This window comes from Zophobas morio, unplaced genomic scaffold (genome assembly GCF_036711695.1).
Source record: "Zophobas morio isolate AGI-343-1 ecotype UQ-CSIRO unplaced genomic scaffold, CSIRO_AGI_Zmor_V1 ptg000629l, whole genome shotgun sequence".
Taxonomy (NCBI): Eukaryota; Metazoa; Arthropoda; class Insecta; order Coleoptera; family Tenebrionidae; genus Zophobas; species Zophobas morio.
Window position 1 is genome coordinate 87,922 of NW_026972732.1, and position 21,073 is coordinate 108,994.

General features: G+C 29.7%; 1 protein-coding gene across 1 annotated transcript in view; it reads left to right on the forward strand.

The window, feature by feature from the left end:
- The window catches only part of LOC135121581 (cyclin-dependent kinase 5 activator 1-like), a 53,571-nt gene extending 40,648 nt beyond the window's left edge, over window positions 1-12,923 (forward strand). Inside the window, exon 2 of the mRNA XM_064045885.1 lies at window positions 11,968-12,923. Coding sequence (XP_063901955.1) covers window positions 11,968-12,348 — 381 coding nt within the window. The 3' untranslated portion in view covers window positions 12,349-12,923. The remainder of the gene's footprint in view (window positions 1-11,967) is intronic.
- The last annotated feature ends 8,150 nt before the right edge of the window (window positions 12,924-21,073 follow it).

The window sequence follows — 21,073 nt, forward strand, 5'->3', positions numbered from 1 at the left end:
ACGCACCCCTATTCCGTTTTGATTATTCATTTTTATTGGCTCTGAAGAAAGAATTTCACGAGTTTTCAATTTTTTAATTATTCACTTTTCGATTTTTCAATTTTTGGGGTCTTCTATTTTTCGAACTGAATTTTTTCAGTTTTTCATTTTTTCTTTTAGTATTTGCTAAGATAAAACTAATTTTGGCAAATCACATACACTGTAAGAAAGGAGAGGGTGGGTGGGCGGGAAAAGTATTTGCTAAGAAAAGACTGATTTTGGCAAATGACATACGCTGTAAGAAAACTGAGAGCGGGTGGGCGGGCTTGACTCAGCTTCTTCCACCTTTTTCCTCTATTTCACTGACTTATTTTATTTACTGTACAGTGAGAATTGAATTTATTTTAACAAGCGGCAGAATCCAATATTTAGAACTAAGTAAAAAGTGGCCCCTCCCACCCACCCCTATTCCGTTTTAATAATTCATTCTTATTGGCTGTGAACACAGAATTCCCCGAGTTTTCAATTTTTTACTATTCACTTTTCGATTTTTCAATTTTTCGAACTGCATTTTTTCAGCTTTTCATTTTTTCGGTTAGTATTTGTTAAGATAAAACTAATTTTGGCAAATCACATACACTGTAAGAAAGGAGAGGGTGGGTGGGCGGGAAAAGTATTTGCTAATAAAGAAATTCTAAAACATGAAATAACATGGCAACGCTGCATTGGAATTTCAAAAATAAAGTATGGTTATCGAGCCTAAGAGAATACGTAACTTAGGAACACCTTTGTATTTTTTCTAAAATTTGTGAATACTGTAATGTTGCCCCGGATATATTTAATATAAATAATATAATAATATAAACATTATTTTGTTGTATTGTAGCTTAATAGTTATTTATAAGTGAAAGAAATGCCATATTATAAACGAGTGGATTTAACTCATGGGGGTTTATTATAAAAAAATCGTAGAATCAAATTTTATAATTTTTCAAAAAAGTTAAAGGGGAGGAGAAGGTTCTGTCTAAACAACTTTAGACCATTTTTCTTCTGCTATCATTATTTTATCAATTCTATAATATTTATTATTCTAGGCCATATTTAAAAAACAATAATCTTAAAAATAAAAATTTCGAACATAGTAGAATCCACAGAATTTTCCCTTTTTAAATGGGCCTGATATACTTAATTTTAGCAATTGTAATGAAATACAGGAAGTACAAACTACTGCAAAAGTCAAATTTAGGAAGCAGACAAATACCGAACGAGTGGATGCTAATCAGTAGGGAATTTTCTTTTTACAAATTTGGAATCCCTAGTGAATTATTTTTTGTTCTATTTAAAAAATTTCAAAGAATCCAATTTAAATTATTGAAGATATTTTTCTCTCTAAATCCAATAATAATGTACATATTTAAGTTTCGTGTTTTCTTAATTCTCCTTATCGAGAAAGATTTTGTAAATTATATTTTTTGCACTCATGATCTTTTTTGATGGCTTTCGTGCATTCACCAGAGTGCGGGAGTTCGAACTTCCCGCACACGTGCATTTTAACTTCCCGTTGCCATGGTAACCTTAAAATACTCGCGTAGTGTCAACATTGTGATGTGTTGACGGCGCCATTGTTTATAAATAACTCACAGTTAATTTCTTCAGTTTAAAGGTTTATTCGTTGCAAAAAATATTGTACACAACACGTTCGTGAGCCTGCTTCCCGCATTCACGCAAATGCGGCACTCCCTTCGGTCGTGCCGCAAACAAGCATTCATGCGGGAAGCAGGCTATCCCGAACTAGTTGTGTAAATTACTATTACATTTTCCGTACGTTCACCGGTAAGATTATACAAAAATGGTTGGAGCTGCCTAAATTTTCGATACAAGAAAATTCAGTTTGCTTAGGAACAAATTATAATTTAATTTGCAATTTTAGACCCATTATGCAAATAAGTCTCTTCCAGACTGACTCACTCTCAAAGTTCTATCCAATTTCAACGACTTTCCAGACGCAGTTTTTAACAAAAACACTCTTTGTTTAGCCATTCTAACATTACAAAATTCCAGTTTTTCTGATTCGAATTCATATCAAGGTCAATCCGGACCTAAATGAGTCGTAGAGAAAACATCCGATGAATGGATTTCTGAAAACACACATTTTGCAATGGTATTTTGTTTGAAGCATGAAATAAATTTCATCATAAAAAGCTGCGCTCCTCCTCTGCGGTAATCTCCACCAAAACCAAATCCCATTGGCCGAGATAAGAAACCCCGCTTCACGATTGGTTAAAAATTCACGCATCATCACCGCCAACAAACCTCTTTCATTACCCGACTCCGAAGAAGGCCACCTTTTGACTTTACTATTGAAGGTCTATAAGGTCATTAGTGTGTGAAAGCGTCGCGGCGCCGCACCCCTCCGGCTTGGACTCGTCCATAATGATATAGTCGTCCATCGAGGCGTACGTTATCCTCGCGAGCTGACCAAGTTCAGGACTAAATTGGGATACTGCGCGCTATATAAGGATCGATCTCGATACGCGGCGCCGTCTGACGCTTGATAAAAATTTAAATTGGGGGAATCTCTCGATACGGGACTGATTTACGGCGGGGAAAGGCGTAAATAAAAGGTGGCGGTTTCAGGGGCGGCGAGGATGACAATAGGTGACAGGTGCAGCGCGGAGTCGTGGGGGTGGAAGTAATTTTGGGGCGGCGAGGCGTGAAAGTATTAATAAACGTCACAAAGGCGATAGTATTTTTCATTTTTTTATTAGTGGATGAGTATTTATTGTAGTGAGGGGGAGAATAGCTCGGTCGTGGCTGTCACTGTTCGTTAGTGGGTCTAACTAACGTGACCCGAAACTTGGGCTATTAATAAAAATATTAACAGCTTTTAGGGGGGTGCTAAAGTAAGTTGACTTTGACCCTTCTTGTCATAAACTATTATGTTTCTAGCACCTGCTAGTATCGAACGAAAGCGGCATTTTAGCCTCTACACGTCGATTGTTATTAGTAAAGCTAGGTTTATGAGTGCCGCTTTGTCGACCGAACTAGAAAGTAAAATTTTAAATGAATTTTTCAATTTTTATTCTGAAATTTTCCGATTTCGATTCGAGTTTTTAATTTTAAAGTTTCCACTTTTAAGGTTTTACAATTTTTCAAGTTTTTTGTTTTCAATATTTTAATTTTTCGATTATTCTGACTTTTCAGTCTTGATTTCAATTTTTTTTTATTTTTTGTGTTTTCAGTATTTTCAATTATTTGTTCCTTCAATTTTTCGATTTTACTAATAACAATAATAATATTATTTATGTGATAACCGAAGTCGTACATGAGTCAAAATTTCATTTAATACCTAAAGAAAGCAACCTCGAAGAAGCTGAAAAATCTAAAAATTGAAAATTTGTAAAATTGAAAAATTAAAAATCTAATAATTGAGAAATCAAAAAGTGCGAAATTATAAAATTCAAGGAACGAAAAATAAAAAAATTAAAACATCAGAATTTGAAAAAAACAAAATATTTTAAATTTCTAAACTGAAAACTAGCAAACTGCAAATCGAAAAATTTATGTAAAAAACTGAAAAATCAAAAAATTTAAAATTGTGACGCGAAAAATTAAAATATCTAAAAACTGAAGAAATGAAAACCTGAAAAATCGAAAAATTAAAAACCGAGAAACTAATAATTGAAAAATTATGACTAGAAGATATAAAAATTACAGAATCAAAAAATGCAAAATAAAAATCGAAAATTTGGTTAACTGAAAAGTCGGAAACTTTGAGAAATTTAAAATCGACAAATTAGGACGTTATAAAACTTAAAATCGAAAAACTGAAAAATTCTAAACTTGAAAAATCGAAAAATTGTAATATTGAAAACTAGAAAAATTGCAAATCGAAAAATCCGAAAATTGTTAAATTGAAAAATCGAAAGATTATAAAATCGTAAAATTGAAGAAACCAAAAATTAAAAAATTTTCAAAATTCAAAATTTGAAAAATTAAAGATTTAAAAATTGTTAAACCAAAAATCACAAAATTGAAAACACGAAAAACTGAAAAATCGGAAATTTCAAAAAACCAACAAGTAAAATATGTAAAAATCGTAAAAACAAAAAAATGCAAAATATAAATTGAAAATTGAGTTACGTGAAAAGTCGGAAAATTCACAAATTAAAAATCGAATATTTGAAAAAACCGACAAGTAAAACTTAAAGGTCGAAAAATTAGAATATTGAAAACTAGAGAAATAGCAACTCGCATAATTAAAAAAAATTGTAAAGTTGAAAAATTTAAAAATTGAGAAACTGAAAAATTGAAAAATACGAATAAATGTCTAAAAATTTAAATATAAAAAAAAATGTTAGATTAAAAAATCGAAAGATTGTAAAATCAAAAAATTGAAGAAACAAATTAAAAAATTGAAAGTTTTGAAAATTTAAAATTTGAAAAATCGAAAAATTAGAAATTGTTAAACGAAAAATTACAAAACTGAAAAAATGAATAATTGAAAAATCGAAAAGTTAAAAATGGGGAACCGAAAATCGAAAATTTCAAAAAAATCAATAAGTAAAACCTCTAAAAATTGTTAAAACAAAAAATTTCAAAATATGAATCGAAAAATGAGTTAACTAAAAAGTCAGAAAAATTGACGAATTAAAATTCGAGAAATTGAGAAGTCGTAAAACTAAAAATAGAACAATTCAGAAAACGAAAAATCGAAAAATGAAAAAATTGTAATGTTGAAAACTAGAAAAATTGCAAATCGAAAAATTATTTAAATGAAAGAAAATTGAAAAATCCAAAAACTGAAGAAATTAATTATCTAAAAATTGAGACAGAGAAATTATAAAATTGAAAAACTATAAAACTGAAGAAGTGTGAAATTGCAAAAGCGTAAAATTGAGATACGAAAAATTAAAAAATTCAGCTGAATAGCGAAAAATTAAAAATAAGGAATCTAAAAATCGATAAAATCAATAAGTAAAATGTAAAAAAAATTAATAACAAATTGCAAAATGAAAATGGAAAAATTTGAAACATGTAAAACTTAAAATGAAAAATTGAAAATTTAAAATTTTGAAAAAGCCAAAAGTAAAAAAACTAATATCGAAAACTAGAAAAATTGCAAATCGAAAAATTACCTAAACAAAAGAAAAGTAAAATATCTGAAAAATGTAAAATCGAAAAATTGTAAAACTGTAAAATCGAAACATTGCAATATCGTCCAATTGAAGACACGAAAAATGAAAGAATATAAAAATTTAAAAATTGAAAATCTGTAAAATTGAAAAATTAAAAATCTAATAATTGAGAAATCAAAAAAGTGCGAAATTATAAAATTCAAGGAACGAAAAATAAAAAAATTAAAACATCAGAATTTGAAAAAAACAAAATATTTTAAATTTCTAAACTGAAAGCTAGAAAACTGCAAATCGAAAAATGTATGTAAAAAACTGAAAAATCAAAAAATTTAAAATTGGTACGCGAAAAATTAAAATATCTAAAAACTGAAGAAATGAAAACCTGAAAAATCGAAAAATTAAAAACCGAGAAACTACTAATTGAAAAATTATAACTACAGCCTGTTATTGAAAGGTACGTACAAAATAAAATCGGCAATTGTTCTCGAAGTATGGGTGCTAAAAGTTAAAAAAAAGTTCAGGTAAAAGTGTTCTCCTTTTAGAGATAAAAATTATTAAAATTTATGTCCAAATTCGTTGTACGCCTCTGATAAAATGATCATCTTTCGTTTCTATAGCAACATTTAGTCTTGACAAAAGTTTTATTGTTACAGTTGCTAGGATTTACTAAAATTAATTAATTTTACCTATTTATCCTTCAGTAGCGTCTAAAAAGATTGGATAAGGGTTAATGTTCCCCTTAAAATTTTGATAAGACAAAATAAGTTTTTCCGACTTCTTAGACTTCGCGAAGAACTGTCTATTTTGTTGTACGTATCTTTCAATAACACCCTGTAGAAGATATAAAAATTACAAAATCAAAAAATGCAAAATAAAAATCGAAAATTGGGTTAACTGAAAAGTCGGAAACATTGAGAAATTTAAAATCGACAAATTAGGACGTTATAAAACTTAAAATCGGAAAACTGAAAAATTCTAAACTTGAAAAATCGAAAAATTGTAATACTGAAAACTAGAAAAATTGCAAATCGAAAAATTCCCTGAACAGAAGAAAATTGAAAAGCTGAAAACTTAAAATGTTCGAAAAATTGAAAAATCCGAAAATTGTTAAATTGAAGATACCAAAAATTTAAAAATCAAGAATTTTCAAGATTCAAAATTTGAAAAATTAAAAAATTAAAAATTGTTAAACAACAAGTAACAGATCTAAAAATTGTAAAAACAGAAAATGCGAAATATAAATTGAAATTCGAGTTAACTGAAAAGTCGAAAAATTCACAAATTAAAAATCGAAAAATTGAGAAGTTGTAAAATTCGAAAAATCAAAACATTATAACATTGAAAACTGGAAAAGTTGCACATCGAAAAATTACCTTAACAAAGGAAAATTAAAATGTCTAAAAAATGTAAAATAGAAAAATTGTAAAACTGATAAATGGAAAAGTTGCAGAATCACAACCTTGAAGTAACGAAAAATTAAAAATAGGGAAAATCAAAATCGAATATTTGAAAAAACCGATAAGTAAAACTTTAAGATCGAAAAATTAAAATATTGAAAACTAGAAAAATTGCAAATCGAAAAATTCCCTGAACAGAAGAAAATTGAAAAGCTGAAAACTTAAAATGTTCGAAAAATTGAAAAATCCGAAAATTGTTAAATTGAAGAAACCAAAAATTTAAAAATCGAGAATTTTCAAGATTCAAAATTTGAAAAATTAAAAAATTAAAAATTGTTAAACAACAAATAACAGATCTAAAAATTGTAAAAACAGAAAATGCAAAATATAAATTGAAATTCGAGTTAACTGAAAAGTCGAAAAATTCACAAATTAAAAATCGAAAAATTGAGAAGTTGTAAAATTCGAAAAATCAAGACATTATAATATTGAAAACTGGAAAAATTGCACATCGAAAAACTGCCTTAACAAAAGAAAATTAAAATGTCTAAAAAATGTAAAATAGAAAAATTGTAAAACTGATAAATCGAAAAATTGGAGAATCACAAACTTGAAGAAACGAAAAATTAAAGAATATAAAAATTTAATATATCACAATGTGAAAATCCAAAAATTAAAAATAGGGAAAATCAAAATCGAATATTTGAAAAAACCGATAAGTAAAACTTTAAGATCGAAAAATTAGAATATTGAAAACTAGAGAAATAGAAACTCGAATAATTAAAAAAAAAAATTGAAAAATACAAACAAATGTCTAAAAATTGAAATATCAAAAAAATATTAAATCGAAAGATTACAAAATCTTAAAATAGAAAAAACAAGAAATTAAAAAATTGAAAGTTTTGAAAATTCAAAATTGGAAAAATTGAAAAATTAAAAATTCTTAAACGAAAAACCACAAAACTGAAAAAACGAAAAATTAAAAAACCGAAAAGTTAAAAATGGGGAAACCAAAAAGTCGAAAATTTCAAAAAAATCAATAAGTAAAACCCCTAAAAATTGTAAAAACAAAAAATTGTCATGAATCGAAAAATGAGTTAAATGAAGTCAGAAAAATTAAAAAATTAAAATTCGAGAAATTGAGAAGTTGTAAAACTTAATCGTATAATTGAACAATTCGAAAAATGAAAAAATTGTAATGTTGAAAACTAGAAAAATTGCAAATCGAAAAATTACCTAAACAAAAGAAAATTTAAAAATCCAAAAATTAAAAAAATGAAAACTTCAATATCTAAAAAGTGAAAAATTTCAAAATCTTAAAATAGAAAAAACGAAAAAGCACAAAATTGCAAAACCAAAAATTAAGAGAATAATTATCTAAAAATTGAAGAAATGAAAAACTGAAAAGCGAAAAATTAAAAATGTGGAAAATAAAAATTGAAAAATGAGTTAACTGAAAAGTTGGAGAAATCCGCAAATTAAAAATCGAGAAACTGAATGAAAACTTAAAATGAAAAATTGAAAAATTCAAAATTTGAAAAATCGAAAAATTGAAAAATTGCAAAACTGATAAATCGAAAAATTGCAAGATCGTAAAATTGAGGAAGCAAAGAATTAAAGAATATAAAAATTTGAAAATGGAAAAATTAAAAATAAGGAAACTTATATTCGAAAATTTTAAAAAACCAATATGTAAAAGTTTTAAAAAATCGGAAAATTAGAATATTGAAAACTCGAGAAATTGCAACTCGAAAAATCAAAGAAAAACAAAAATTGGGAAAATGAAAATTTATATAAATGTCTAACAATTGAAAAATTGTATTGTTGAAAAATTTGAAAGTTGAAAAATTGAAAAATTCGAATAAATGTCTAAAAATTAAAAGATAAAAAAATGGTTACAATCAAAAATCAAAAGATTGTAAAATCAAAAAATTGAAGAAACAACAAATTAAAAAATTGAAAGTTTTGAAAATTTAAAATTTGAAAAATCTAAAAATTAAAAATTGTTAAACGAAAAATCACAAAACTGAAAAAACGAAAAATTGAAAAATCGAAAAGTTAAAAATGGGGAACCAAAAATCGAAAATTTCAAAAAAATCAATAAATAAAACCTGTAAAAATTGTTAAAACAAAAAATTTCAAAATATGAGTCGAAAAATGAGTTAACTAAAAAGTCAAAAAAATTGACAAATTAAAATTCGAGAAATTGAGGAGTCGTAAAACTAAAAATTGAACAATTCAAAAAACGAAAAATCGAAGAATCAAAAAATTGTAATATTGAAACCTGGAAAAATTGTAAATCGAAGAATTACAAGTAAAAAAAATTGAAAAATCCAAAAATTGAAGTTTAAGTTTAAGTTTATTGTGACACAAATACTTTTACAGTACATAGGTCTAGTCAAAATTGGGAACACAAATGAAAGAAATGAAAATTTAAATTATTTAAAAATTGAGAAAAAGAGAAATTGTAAAATTGAAAAATCGTAAAATTGACAAAGGAAAAATTAAAAAATTCAACTGAATAGCGAAAAATTAAAAATAAGGAAACTAAAAATCGAAAAAAACTAATAAGTAAAATGTAAAAAAAATTAAAAACAAATTGCAAAATAAAAATTGAAAAATTTGAAAGATGTAAAACTTAAAATGAAAAATTGAAAATTTAAAAATTTAAAAAATCCAAAAATCAAAAAACTATAATATCGAAAATTAGAAAAAAAATTACCTAAACAAAAGAAAAGTTTAATATCTGAAAAATGTAAAATCCAACAATTGTAAAACTGATAATATCGTTCAATTGAAGAAACGAAAAATTAAAGAATATAAAAATTTAAAAATTCAAAATTTGAAAATTGAAAAATTTAAAATAAGGAAACTCAAAATCGAAAATTTTAAAAACTAGAATATTGAAAACTAGAGAATTGAAAATTGAAAAATTGAAAAGTTAAAAAATACAAACAAAAGTCTAAAAATTGAAATATCAAAAAATTGTCAAATTAAAAAATCAAAAGTTTTAAAATTAACAAAACTGAAAAAACGAAAAATTGGAAAATCGAAAAGTTAAAAATGGGGAACTAAAAATCTCGGAAATTTTAAAAAACCAATAAATAAAATATTTAAAAATTGTAAAAACAAAAAATTACAAAATTTTAATCGAAAAATGAGTTAACTAAAGACTCAGAAAAATTGAGAAGTTGTAAAACTTAACTGAACAATTCAAAAAATGAAAACTCAAAAAATAAAAAAAATGTAATAATAAAAACTAGAAAAATTGCAAATCGAAAAATTATCTAAATAAAAGAAAATTGGAAAACCCAAAAATGGAAGAAATGAAAACGTAAATTATTTAAAAATTGAAAAATCGAAAAACTGTAATATTGAAAAATTTTAAAATTGAAAATTTGCAAAATCGTAAAACTGAAGAAACGAAAAATTAAAAAATTAAAAATTTAAAAAATCCAAAAATTAAAAATCGTCTAATGAAATATTAAGAGAATTATCTACAAAATTTTAAATTTGAAAACTTTAAAAATTCAAAATTTGAAAAATCGAAAAATTCAAAATTGTGAAACGAAAAATCACAAAAAACAAAAATTAAGGTATTTAAAAACTGAAGAAACGAAAAATTGAAAAATCGAAAAATAGAAAATAGGGACAATAAAAATCAAAAATTTGAAAAAACCAATAAGTAAAAGCTGAAAAATCGAAAAATAATAATATTGAAAACTAGATAAATTGCAAATCTAAAAATTTAAAGAAGAAATTTGAATTAAAAACAAAAAATCAAAATATCTAAAAACTGAAATATTGTAAAACTGAAAAATCGAAAAATTGATAAACTGAAACCTGAAAAATATAAATAAAAGTCTAAAAATTGAAATATCAAAAAATTTCAAAATCTCAAAATGAGGAAATAAAAACTTGAAAAGTTGAAATATTAAAAATGGACAAACGAAAAATCAAAAAAGAGAAAAAAACAGAAAAAAACGGCATTAAAACATCTAAAAATTGAAATATAAAATCTAAACATTGTAAAATTGGAGAATTTACAAAGCTGGGAAATTGAAAAATAGAAAAATTGTAGTATTGAAAATAAGAAAAATTGCAGATCGAAAAATTAAAGAAAGTGAATATTAAAAAATTCAAAAATCGAAGAAATGGAAGCTTATAAATTGAAAAATCGTAAAATCTAAAAATTGTGAAACTGAGAAATCAAAAAATTTCAAAACTGGAAAATTCAAAAATTTTATAATTGAAAAATCGAAAAATTTACAAAACTTACATCGAGAAATAAAAAATCACAAAACTGAATTATTGAAAAGTGAAAAAACGAAATTTTAAAAAATCTAAAAGTTGGAACTTTGAAAAACCGAAAAATTGGAAGATTGAAAAATTCAAAACTGTCAAATTGAAAAATCGAAAAACTGAAGCAACAATAAACTGACGATAATGAAAATTGAAATGTGCAGAAATGAAAAAATTACGAAATCGAAAAATTGTAAAATAGGAAAATCGAAAATTTGGAAATTTGAAGAAATAAAAAGAATCTTATAACTGAAAAAACGAAAAACTGCAAAATCGTAAAACTGAAAAATAACCAGAATAAAAAATTGGAATTTGAAAAAAGGAAGCATTAAAATGTCTAAAACTTGGAACACCGAAAAATTGCAAAATGGAAAATTTGATAATAGAGAAATAGCAAAATTAAAAAATCTAACAATCACAAAATTGTGAAATTAGAAATTCGAAAATAAGAAGAAAAGAAAAATTGACAAATTCAAAAGTTGAAAACTTTATAAATCGAGAAACGAAAAATCAGAAATTGAAAAAAACGAAAAATTCAAATGTCTAAAAATTGAAAATTGAAATATGTAAAATTGCAAAAAAAAATAAAAAACGAGGAATTAAAGCATTAAAAATAGAAAAATTGAAAAAAAACATGAATTAAAGTACATATCTAAAATTGCAAAATAAAAATCGAAAAGTTAAAATTCGAGAAACTGCAAATCAGACTCGAAAAATTACAAAATTCTGTAACTGAAAAATCCAAAAATTGAAAAATTTTAATAATCGAAAAATCGAAAAATTAGAAAACCAAATGCTGGAAAATCGAAAAACTAATACTGGGTGATCGAAAAACTGAAAAATTGAGAATCTTTAAAATTTTTAAAAACATCAATAAACAGGATGGACGCAATAAATGAATATTCAATCAAATTTGCTGTGTTGTGATTGGTCGGCACGGGTTCATACATTAATGCTCTGCTAAACAGGTATAAAAACTTCTGTACACTACAACAAAAGACTAAAATTCTGCTTTGATTCAATACTAGCGGTTATTAGAAGCAGAATAGTTTACTTCAGCACTTTAGTACAGTATAAGAGGTCTAGCTCGTCGCCAGTTTTTTTTCTCTAAGTATGTACCTATATGTTTCTGAAAGCATCATGTTTTCCAGGACGTGGCCTTCATAAATCCCGCCAACGTAGTCTTCGTGTACATGCTGGTCCGCGACCTCGTCGAAGAAGAGATCGAATGCGAGCAGGACCTCCAAGCCGTCGTCCTCACCTGCCTCTACCTCTCGTACTCGTACATGGGCAACGAGATCTCGTACCCCCTCAAGCCGTTCCTGGTCGAGGACTCCAAGGAGAAGTTCTGGGACCGTTGTTTAGACATAGTGAACAGACTCTCGTCCAACATGTTGCGCATCAACGCCGAGCCCGGCTACTTCACCGAGATCTTCACCGAGCTGAAGGCGTGCGGCATCAACAACATGGCGACGATGGCGTGCCAGACGGTGCCGGTGGTGGCGTGCAACGCGGGCACTCTGGCGGCTTGACGCAAAGAGCTCACCGTAGTTAAATTGACTCTGGCCGAGATGCCCACCGTTCCGTGTCAGGTTTAAGGGTGGATGGAAAATGTGTTCATGTTTATATTTTTTTGGGCGCGGAGGGCGGGGCCGAGGGCGGAGCGCGAGAGCGCCGGGGGCGGGCGGACGCGCCCGACACACACTGGGTTCTTTACTAGACTACAAGACTTTCTCTTTTCCTGCTATTTTCTTACTTACGTCTGTGCCAAATAGCCGAGTACGGTGCGGTAGCTGGGTTAACTGGGGGGCGGAGTTTTCTCCACAATTTCAAAAATAATTGAAAATTCTTCTAAAATGAATAGTCATAGTTACATGGAAGTTCAAAATAAAAAGTTGGGTCGTTCTATATGAAAACACCAAGTTTGATTAAAAAAGTGCGCTGTATGATTTTTGATTTCGATGAAAAAAATTCGGGATCATTTTTTGGGTAACCAATATAAAAAAAATCGTCGTTATTTATTTTTTTGGATACTTAACTTTGGATTGGTAGCCCTTAGAAATCTGAATTTGTGCCACTGTCAAACTCCTATTATGGGCTGTAACTTTTTTTCCTATCACGTATTGAAGAAATCATTGTAATTTTATTTTACTGCCTAAGAAGTGTGCTTTCATAATAAATATAAGTACCTTATGCGTGACAATGAATGAAAAATTCATCACAATGGAGATAGGGTGGGTGGGCGGGGCAACTATTTTATATTTTTTTCTTAATATAAGTAGTTTTTTCACTACAAGAAACTTAAAACGTGTTTAAAATGGTAAATTTTTGCAAGGAAGTGTGGATTTAGCAATTAAGCTCCGCCCTTCGGTGTAACAATGAATGAAAAATTCATCGCAATTCAGATTGGGGTGGATATAGGCGGGGCTTAATTTTTGGCTTCCTTTTTTACTTGATAATTGTAGTTTTCTTTGAATCTTTAAAGAACAAGTTTCGGATGGTAATTTCTTCTAGAAAAATAAGAATTTTGCTGTTAAGCTCCGCCCTCTGGCTCACAACGAATAAAAAAAATAATTACAATTGAGATAGGGTGGGTGGGCGGGGCATATATTTTGTATATATATTATTTTTCTTAATATATGTAGTTCTTTTCAAAACAAGAAACGTAAAACATGTTTGCAATCATAAATTTATGTAGAAAAATATCGATTTTTGTTACAATTTCTTGATTTTGGTGATTTTTAGTTGGCAAGTGTAACAACACTGTCGATCTCAGAAAGTTGATCATTTTCTTGGAGAAAAAAATTGCTTGAGATATGCAAACTTTCAAAAATAGCCTAATTTACCCCCGAAATCGTTATGTTAAGGAAAAAGTACAAATTAAGTGTTTTCTTCCAAAATTTCGTTAAAAAAAAAATCGAAATTTTATCCATTTTGCCTTTTTTTCTATTTTTCTCAAAAAAGTTGTTTAAAAAGGTGGATCCTAAAAATGTTTGTGATTATCTGCTATAGTTGGAGAGACTCTGTTTTTTCAAAGTAATTTACCTTGACAGGGAAATCTAGAGAATTGCTAACCGTTCATTCGTAGCTTAATTCGAAAATCGATATTTCTCTACAAAAAGTACTTATATTAAGAAAAAAATATATACATAAAATATATGCCCCGCCCACCCACCCTATCTCAATTGTAATGATTTTTTTTATTAGTCGTCAGCCAGAAGAAAGACCTTAATTGCAAAGTTCTTATTTTTCTACAAGAAATTACCATCTGAAACACATTCTTAAAAAATTAAGTCCCCCTATACCCTCCCCGATATCAATTGTGATGAATTTTTCATTCCTTGTCACACCGAGGGGCGGAGCCCAATTGCAAAATCCATAAAAACGGATGGGTGGAGCTTCTCTTTTTGTTGTCTTTTTTAATTAATACATATGGTTTTCATCTATAACACGATTGCTTAAGAACATATTTCACATGGTAATTTCTAGTAGAAAAATAAGGATTTAACAATTAAGCTCCGCCCCTCGGCTTACGACGAATAAAAGAAATCATCAGAATTGAGATCGGGTGGGTGGGCGCGGCTCATATTTTGCCTTTTTTTTCTTAATATACACAGTCATCTTTTCATAACAAGAAGCTTAAAACATGGTTAAAATGGTTTTTGCAAGGAAACATGAATTTTGCAATTATGAGGCAAAGTCGATATTTCTTTATACAAATTTTCCTTTTAAAACATGTTTTAAGTTTCATATTGTGAAAAGAAGTTTACATATATTAAAACAAAACAACAAAATGTAAGCCCGCCCACCCACCCTCTCTTAATTGTGATGAATTTTTCATTCATTGTCACACCGAAGGGCGAAGATTAAGTGCAAAATCCATATTTCCCTGAAAAAAATTACCATTTTAAACATGTTTTAAGTTTCTTGCAGTAAAAAAATACATATATTAAGAAAAAGAAAAACAAAATATATACCCCGCCCACCCACCCTCTCTTAATTGTGATGAATTTTTCATTCATTGTCACACCGAAGGGCGAAGATTAAGTGCAAAATCCATATTTCCCTGAAAAAAATTACCATTTTAAACATGTTTTAAGTTTCTTGCAGTAACAAAATACATATATTAAGAAAAAGAAAAACAAAATATATACCCCGCCCACCCACCCTATCTTAATTGTGATGAATTTTTCATTCATTGTCACACCGAAGGGCGAAGATTAAGTGCAAAATCCGTATTTCCCTGAACAAATTTACAATTTTAAACATGTTTTAAGTTTCTTGCAGTAAAAAAAATACATATATTAAGAAAAAGAAAAACAAAATATATGCCCCGCCCACCCACCGTATCTTAATTGTGATGAATTTTTCATTCATTGTCACACCGAAGGGCGAAGATTAAGTGCAAAATCCATATTTCCCCGAAGAAATTTACAATTTTAAACATGTTTTAAGTTTCTTGCAGTAAAAAAATATATATATTAAGAAAAAGAAAAAGAAAATATATGCCCCGCCCACCCACCCTATCTTAATTGTGATGAATTTTTCATTCATTGTCACACCGAAGGGCGAAGATTAAGTGCAAAATCCATATTTCCCTGAAGAAAGTTACAATTTTAAAAATGTTTTACGTTTCTTGTTGTGAAAAAAACTACCTATATGTAGAAAAAAAAAATGCAAAATTATCTCAATTGTGATGATTTTGTTTATTCGTCGTGAGCCAGGGGGCGGAGCTTAATTGCAAAATACTTATTTCTCTACAAGAAATTACCATCTGAAACATGTTTTCAAAAAATGATGTTCAAAGAAAATTATAATTATCAAGTAAAAAGGAAACCAAAAATTAAGCCCTACCTATACCCGTCCCAATCTCAGTTGTGATGAATTTTTCATTCGTTGTCACATCAAGGGGCGGAGCCTAATTGCAAAATCCATATTTTCCTGCAAAAATTTATCATTCTAAACGTGTTATAAGGATTGTAAAAAAACGTATGGGTGGAGTTTCTCTTTTGATTATCTTTTTTAATTAGTTTTCTTTGTATAACACGATTGCTTAAGAACATATTTCACATGGTAATTTCTCGTAGAAAAATAAGGATTTTAAAATTAACCTCCGCCCCTCGGCTTACGAGAATAAAAAAATCATCATCAGAATTGAAATCGGGTGGGTGGGCGGGGCTTATATTTTGCCTTTTTTTCTTAATATACACAGCCATCTTTTCATAACAAGAAGCTTAAAACATGGTTAAAATGGTTTTTGCAAGGAAACATGAATTTTCTAATTATTTAATTTAATTTAAAGTCTATTCACCAAGTAGATACAGATGAGGCAACGTCGATATTTCTTTACACAAATTTTCCTTTTAAAACATGTTTTAAGTTCCATATTGTAAAAAGAAGTTGACACATATTAAAACAAAACAACAAAATGTAGGCCCGCCCACCCACCCTCTCTTAATTGTGATGAATTTTTCATTCATCGTCACACCGAAGGGCGAAGATTAAGTGCAAAATCTATATTTCCATGAAGAAATTTACAATTTTAAACATGTTTTAAGTTTCTTGTTGTGAAAAAAACCACCTATATGTAAAAAAAAAATGCAAAATTATCTCAATTGTGATGATTTTGTTTATTCGTCGTGAGCCAGGGGGTGGAGCTTAATTGCAAAATTCTTATTTCTCTACAAGAAATTACCATCTGAAACATGTTCTTAAAAAAATGTGTTCAAAGAAAACTATAATTACTAAGTAAAAAAGTAAACCAAAACTTAAGCCCCACCTTTACCCGTTCTGATCTCAACTGTGATGGATTTTTCCATTCGTTGTCACACTAAGGGGCGGAGCATAATTCCAAAATCCATATTTTCGTGCTAAAATTTACCACTTTAAACATGTTTTAAGTTTCTTGTTGTGAAAAACCCTACGTATATTAAGGAAAAAAAAAAACAAAATATAAGCCCCGCCCACCCACCCTATCTTAATTGTGATGAATTTTTCATTCATTTTCACACCGATGGGCGAAAATTAAGTGCAAAATTCGTGTTTCCCTGAAAAAATTTACCATTTTAAACATGTTTCTTGTAGTGACAAAAACTACTTATATTAAGAAAAAGAAAAACAAAATATATGCCCCGCCCACCCACCCTGTCTTAATTGTGATGAATTTTTCATTCATTGTCACACCGAAGGGCGAAGATTTAGTGCAAAATCCATGTTTCCTTGAAAAAATTTACCATTTTCAACATGTTTTAAGTTTCTTGTAGTAAAAAAAACTACATATATTAAGAAAAAGAAAAACAAAATATATGCCCCGCCCACCCACCCTATCTTAATTGTGATGAATTTTTCATTCATTGTCACACCGAAGGCCGAAGATTAAGTGCAAAATCCATATTTCCCTGAAGAAATTTACAATTTAGAAATGTTTTAAGTTTCTTGTTGTGAAAAAAACTACCTATATGTAGAAAAAAAAATGCAAAATTATCTCAATTGTGATGATTTTGTTTATTCGTCGTGAGCCAGGGGGCGGAGCTTAATTGCAAAATTCTTATTTCTCTACAAGAAATTACCATCTGAAACATGTTTTCAAAAAATGGTGTTCAAAGAAAATTATAATCATCAAGTAAAAAGGAAACCAAAAATTAAGCCTTACCTATACCCGTCCCAATCTCAGTTGTGATGAGTTTTTCATTCGTTGTCACATCAAGGGGCGGAGCCTAATTGCAAAATCCATATTTCCTGCAAAAATTTAACATTCTAAACGTGTTATAAGGATTGTAAAAAACCGTATGGGTGGAGTTTCTCTTTTGATTGTCTTTTTTAATTAGTTTTCTTTGTATAACACGATTGCTTAAGGACATATTTCACATGGTAATTTCTCGTAGAAAAATAAGGATTTTAAAATTAAGCTCCGCCCCTCGGCTTACGATGAATAAAAAAATCATCATCAGAATTGAAATCGGGTGGGTGGGCGGGGCTTATATTTTGCCTTTTTTCCTTAATATACACAGCCATCTTTTCATAACAAGAAGCTTAAAACATGGTTAAAATGGTTTTTGCAAGGAAACATGAATTTTCCAATTATTTAATTTAATTTAAAGTTTATTCACCAAGTAGATACAGATGAGGCAAAGTCGATATTTCTATACACAAATTTTCTTTTAAAACATGTTTTAAGTTCCATATTGTGAAAAGAAGTTTACACATATTAAAACAAAACAACAAAATGTAAGCCCGCCCACCCACCCTCTCTTAATTGTGATGAATTTTTCATCCATCGTCACACCGAAGGGCGAAGATTAAGTGCAAAATCTATATTTCCATGAAGAAATTTACAATTTTAAACATGTTTTAAGTTTCTTGTTGTGAAAAAAACTACCTATATGTAAAAAAAATGCAAAATTATCTCAATTGTGATGATTTTGTTTATTCGTCGTGAGCCAGGGGGCGGAGCTTAATTGCAAAATTCTTATTTCTCTACAAGAAATTACCATCTGAAACATGTTTTCAAAAAATGGTGTTCAAAGAAAATTATAATTATCGAGTAAAAAGGAAACCAAAAATTAAGCCCCACTTATACCCATTCCTATTTTAATTATGATGAACTTTCCATTCGTTGTCACATCAAGAGGCGGAGCATAATTGCAAAATCCATATTTCACTGCAAAAATTTACCATTTTTAAACATGTTGTAAATTTCTTGTTGTGAAAAAACTGTTTACATTAAGAAACAAAAACAAATATATGCCGCGCCCACCCACCCTATCTCAATTGTGATGATTTTTTTTATTCCTCGTGAGCCAGGCGGGGCTTAATTGCAAAATTTCTCTGGTTTTGTTATGAATTAAAGATAATCCAGAACTGTTTACTGATGGCATGCTTATATTTCAATTAGTAATTAAATCACCCATAACATTATCAATACCCCACCATCCCATGAAAAAGTTTAGAAAGTGGGATGAATGAGAGCGAAAGCGATTTGGGGATTTTTGAGAAAAATCTAAGCTTCTGGTTGGAGATATTGCACCGACTTAAGTTGCTTACCTGTTAAGTTGACATAATTTTTTAGGTTAAATTTATTAACATTACGTCAAAATGTCAACATTTCTGAAGTCGTTTACGTTGTTTACTTATTGACTCTTGACTTATTTTTACGATCTCGAAGTTGTCGGACCTTGAATATCTTCGCAATTTTAAAGTATGATGAGAAAGTGGTACAAAATTACGATAATATATCATAAAAATTACGCCAAAATATGTTATTTTTGGAAGTTAACTCAAAACGTTCTTTAGGTGATTTCACGACTACCAAGTATATGGGCCGACACAATCATAAGTAGTAGTGAGCGAAGAAAGATAAGCGGCCTCGTGGTATAGTGGTCAGGATACCTGCCCGGCAAGCGGAGGGCGTCTGGTTCGATTCCCACCGAGACAACAACATTTTTCTTCGCTTACCTACATACATAGTATAAGGAAGTTTAAGTACCTCACTATTTATTGGTGCTTGTTCAAATAGGGTGCTTATATTTATTAATGAAAATTAAAAAATTAAAATCGTTTCAATACGTGTTGTAGCAAAAAGATTGCAGCTCACAATGCAAGAGTTTAAAAATGGCACAACTTCACAATTTGGTGTTTTCATACAGAACCACCCGTTGGAAAAGCCGCCACAAAATCCGCCCTCCACTTACACCCCAGCGACGACATTACTACAAGTAGGCTCGGTCCGCCCCTGCTTTCGCCGCAAGGTTCGGTCGCTCTCGTACGATTTTTTCTCGACGGCGTTTGGGCGAGTCCGGACCATCGTCCGCGATTCCGGCCCCCGCCCCGCCCCCGGATTCGATAGTTCACGAGCTAGACTAAGAGTTAGGTTGAATAAGTTTGCGTGTCGATGAAAATGTAAATTTCTGTGTTTCATGCGTCCATTCCATGTTTTCGTTCGGTATTGATCACAGAGTTGCGTTCTGTAAATAATTGTTGTTGTGGGAAGTCACCTTACCTGATTGTTTGTTCCCCTTTGTGCACGCCGTTCAGTTCCGACGCTTTTTCGCGGAGGCGCCGCCCCCGAACTTGGAGGTTACGTGCGGCGCCGCCTCCGGCCCGTGATCGACTTTTTGTATTTTGTACAGTGCAGGGGCGTCCCTGATATTAGTTTCTTACTGTTATTCTAGGTGAATCGGTCGGGAGCGTGCAATGTGTAAAAACTCACTCAGAAGAGGTCGCTGCGACGACTCCACGAAACCGGTTTGGAGTTTTTAGGTTAGGTACGACCGAAAAGAGAACTAACAATTTAGCATGAAATGCGTCTAAAAACAACCGGTTTGTGGGTTTGAGCGGTCGATCCGAGAGGTGAATTCACTTGAAATTTGCCATTTAGGAAATAAGTCTTAGAGAAATCGAAACGTATTTACTTTTAACCGTTGTTGTTACAATGTAACAATTGTAGATTTCATGAGGTGCGGGCGCTCGAGTGGGCTCACCTGCCCAACTCGTGACGTCCCGTTCGGGTATAACGTAATATTACCTACATATAAGTAAGGGATATCCGATAGATATAACGTAATTTACAAATTTTTCTTACATGAAACTACTAGGGAGAATGTTACGTTGGGCCGTGCGTTATTTAGTTGTTACATGAGGCATTGTTCGTTTTTGGTTCTTTGCTTGTATTTGTTAAGAGATGGATGTTAATTTGTATTTTTGGAAACTATTTTTGTAATGGTCCATCGCGGAATACCGAGTTCTCGCGAGGCGACGGACGACAGTCCGACGACGAACGAGAATTAAATAAGTGATATTTATGATAAATTACAAAATTAGTTCGATAAGACTCGAAATATGATATTAATGAAATTTGTTTTTGTATGGAAATTCATTAGGGGTGATGTGAGTGATACTATGTCAAGTGAAGTTGAGGGGTTATCGTTGGATAAATAAATGTAGGAAATATTGGAGTGTTTTTTCACCTTTCCAACGCGTATTGGAAGAATTGGCACCAAAAAGCCCATTTTAAATAAAATTGTAAATAGTCTAGAGAAGGTTAGATGCTTTTAAAGCTGAGTGAATTTTGTTCTTGAGACAAATTTGTATAATAAGAATCCAATTTTTTAAATTCCGAATGTTTTTAATTCTCTGTAGACAAAAACACTAAAATTTTGTGTAGGACACTCTGTATTTAAAAATTTTTTTTGAGTGTATATTATGTTTAAAAAATCTTGTTGAAATGATATTCGAGAAGCAGAATGTGAATAAAATCTG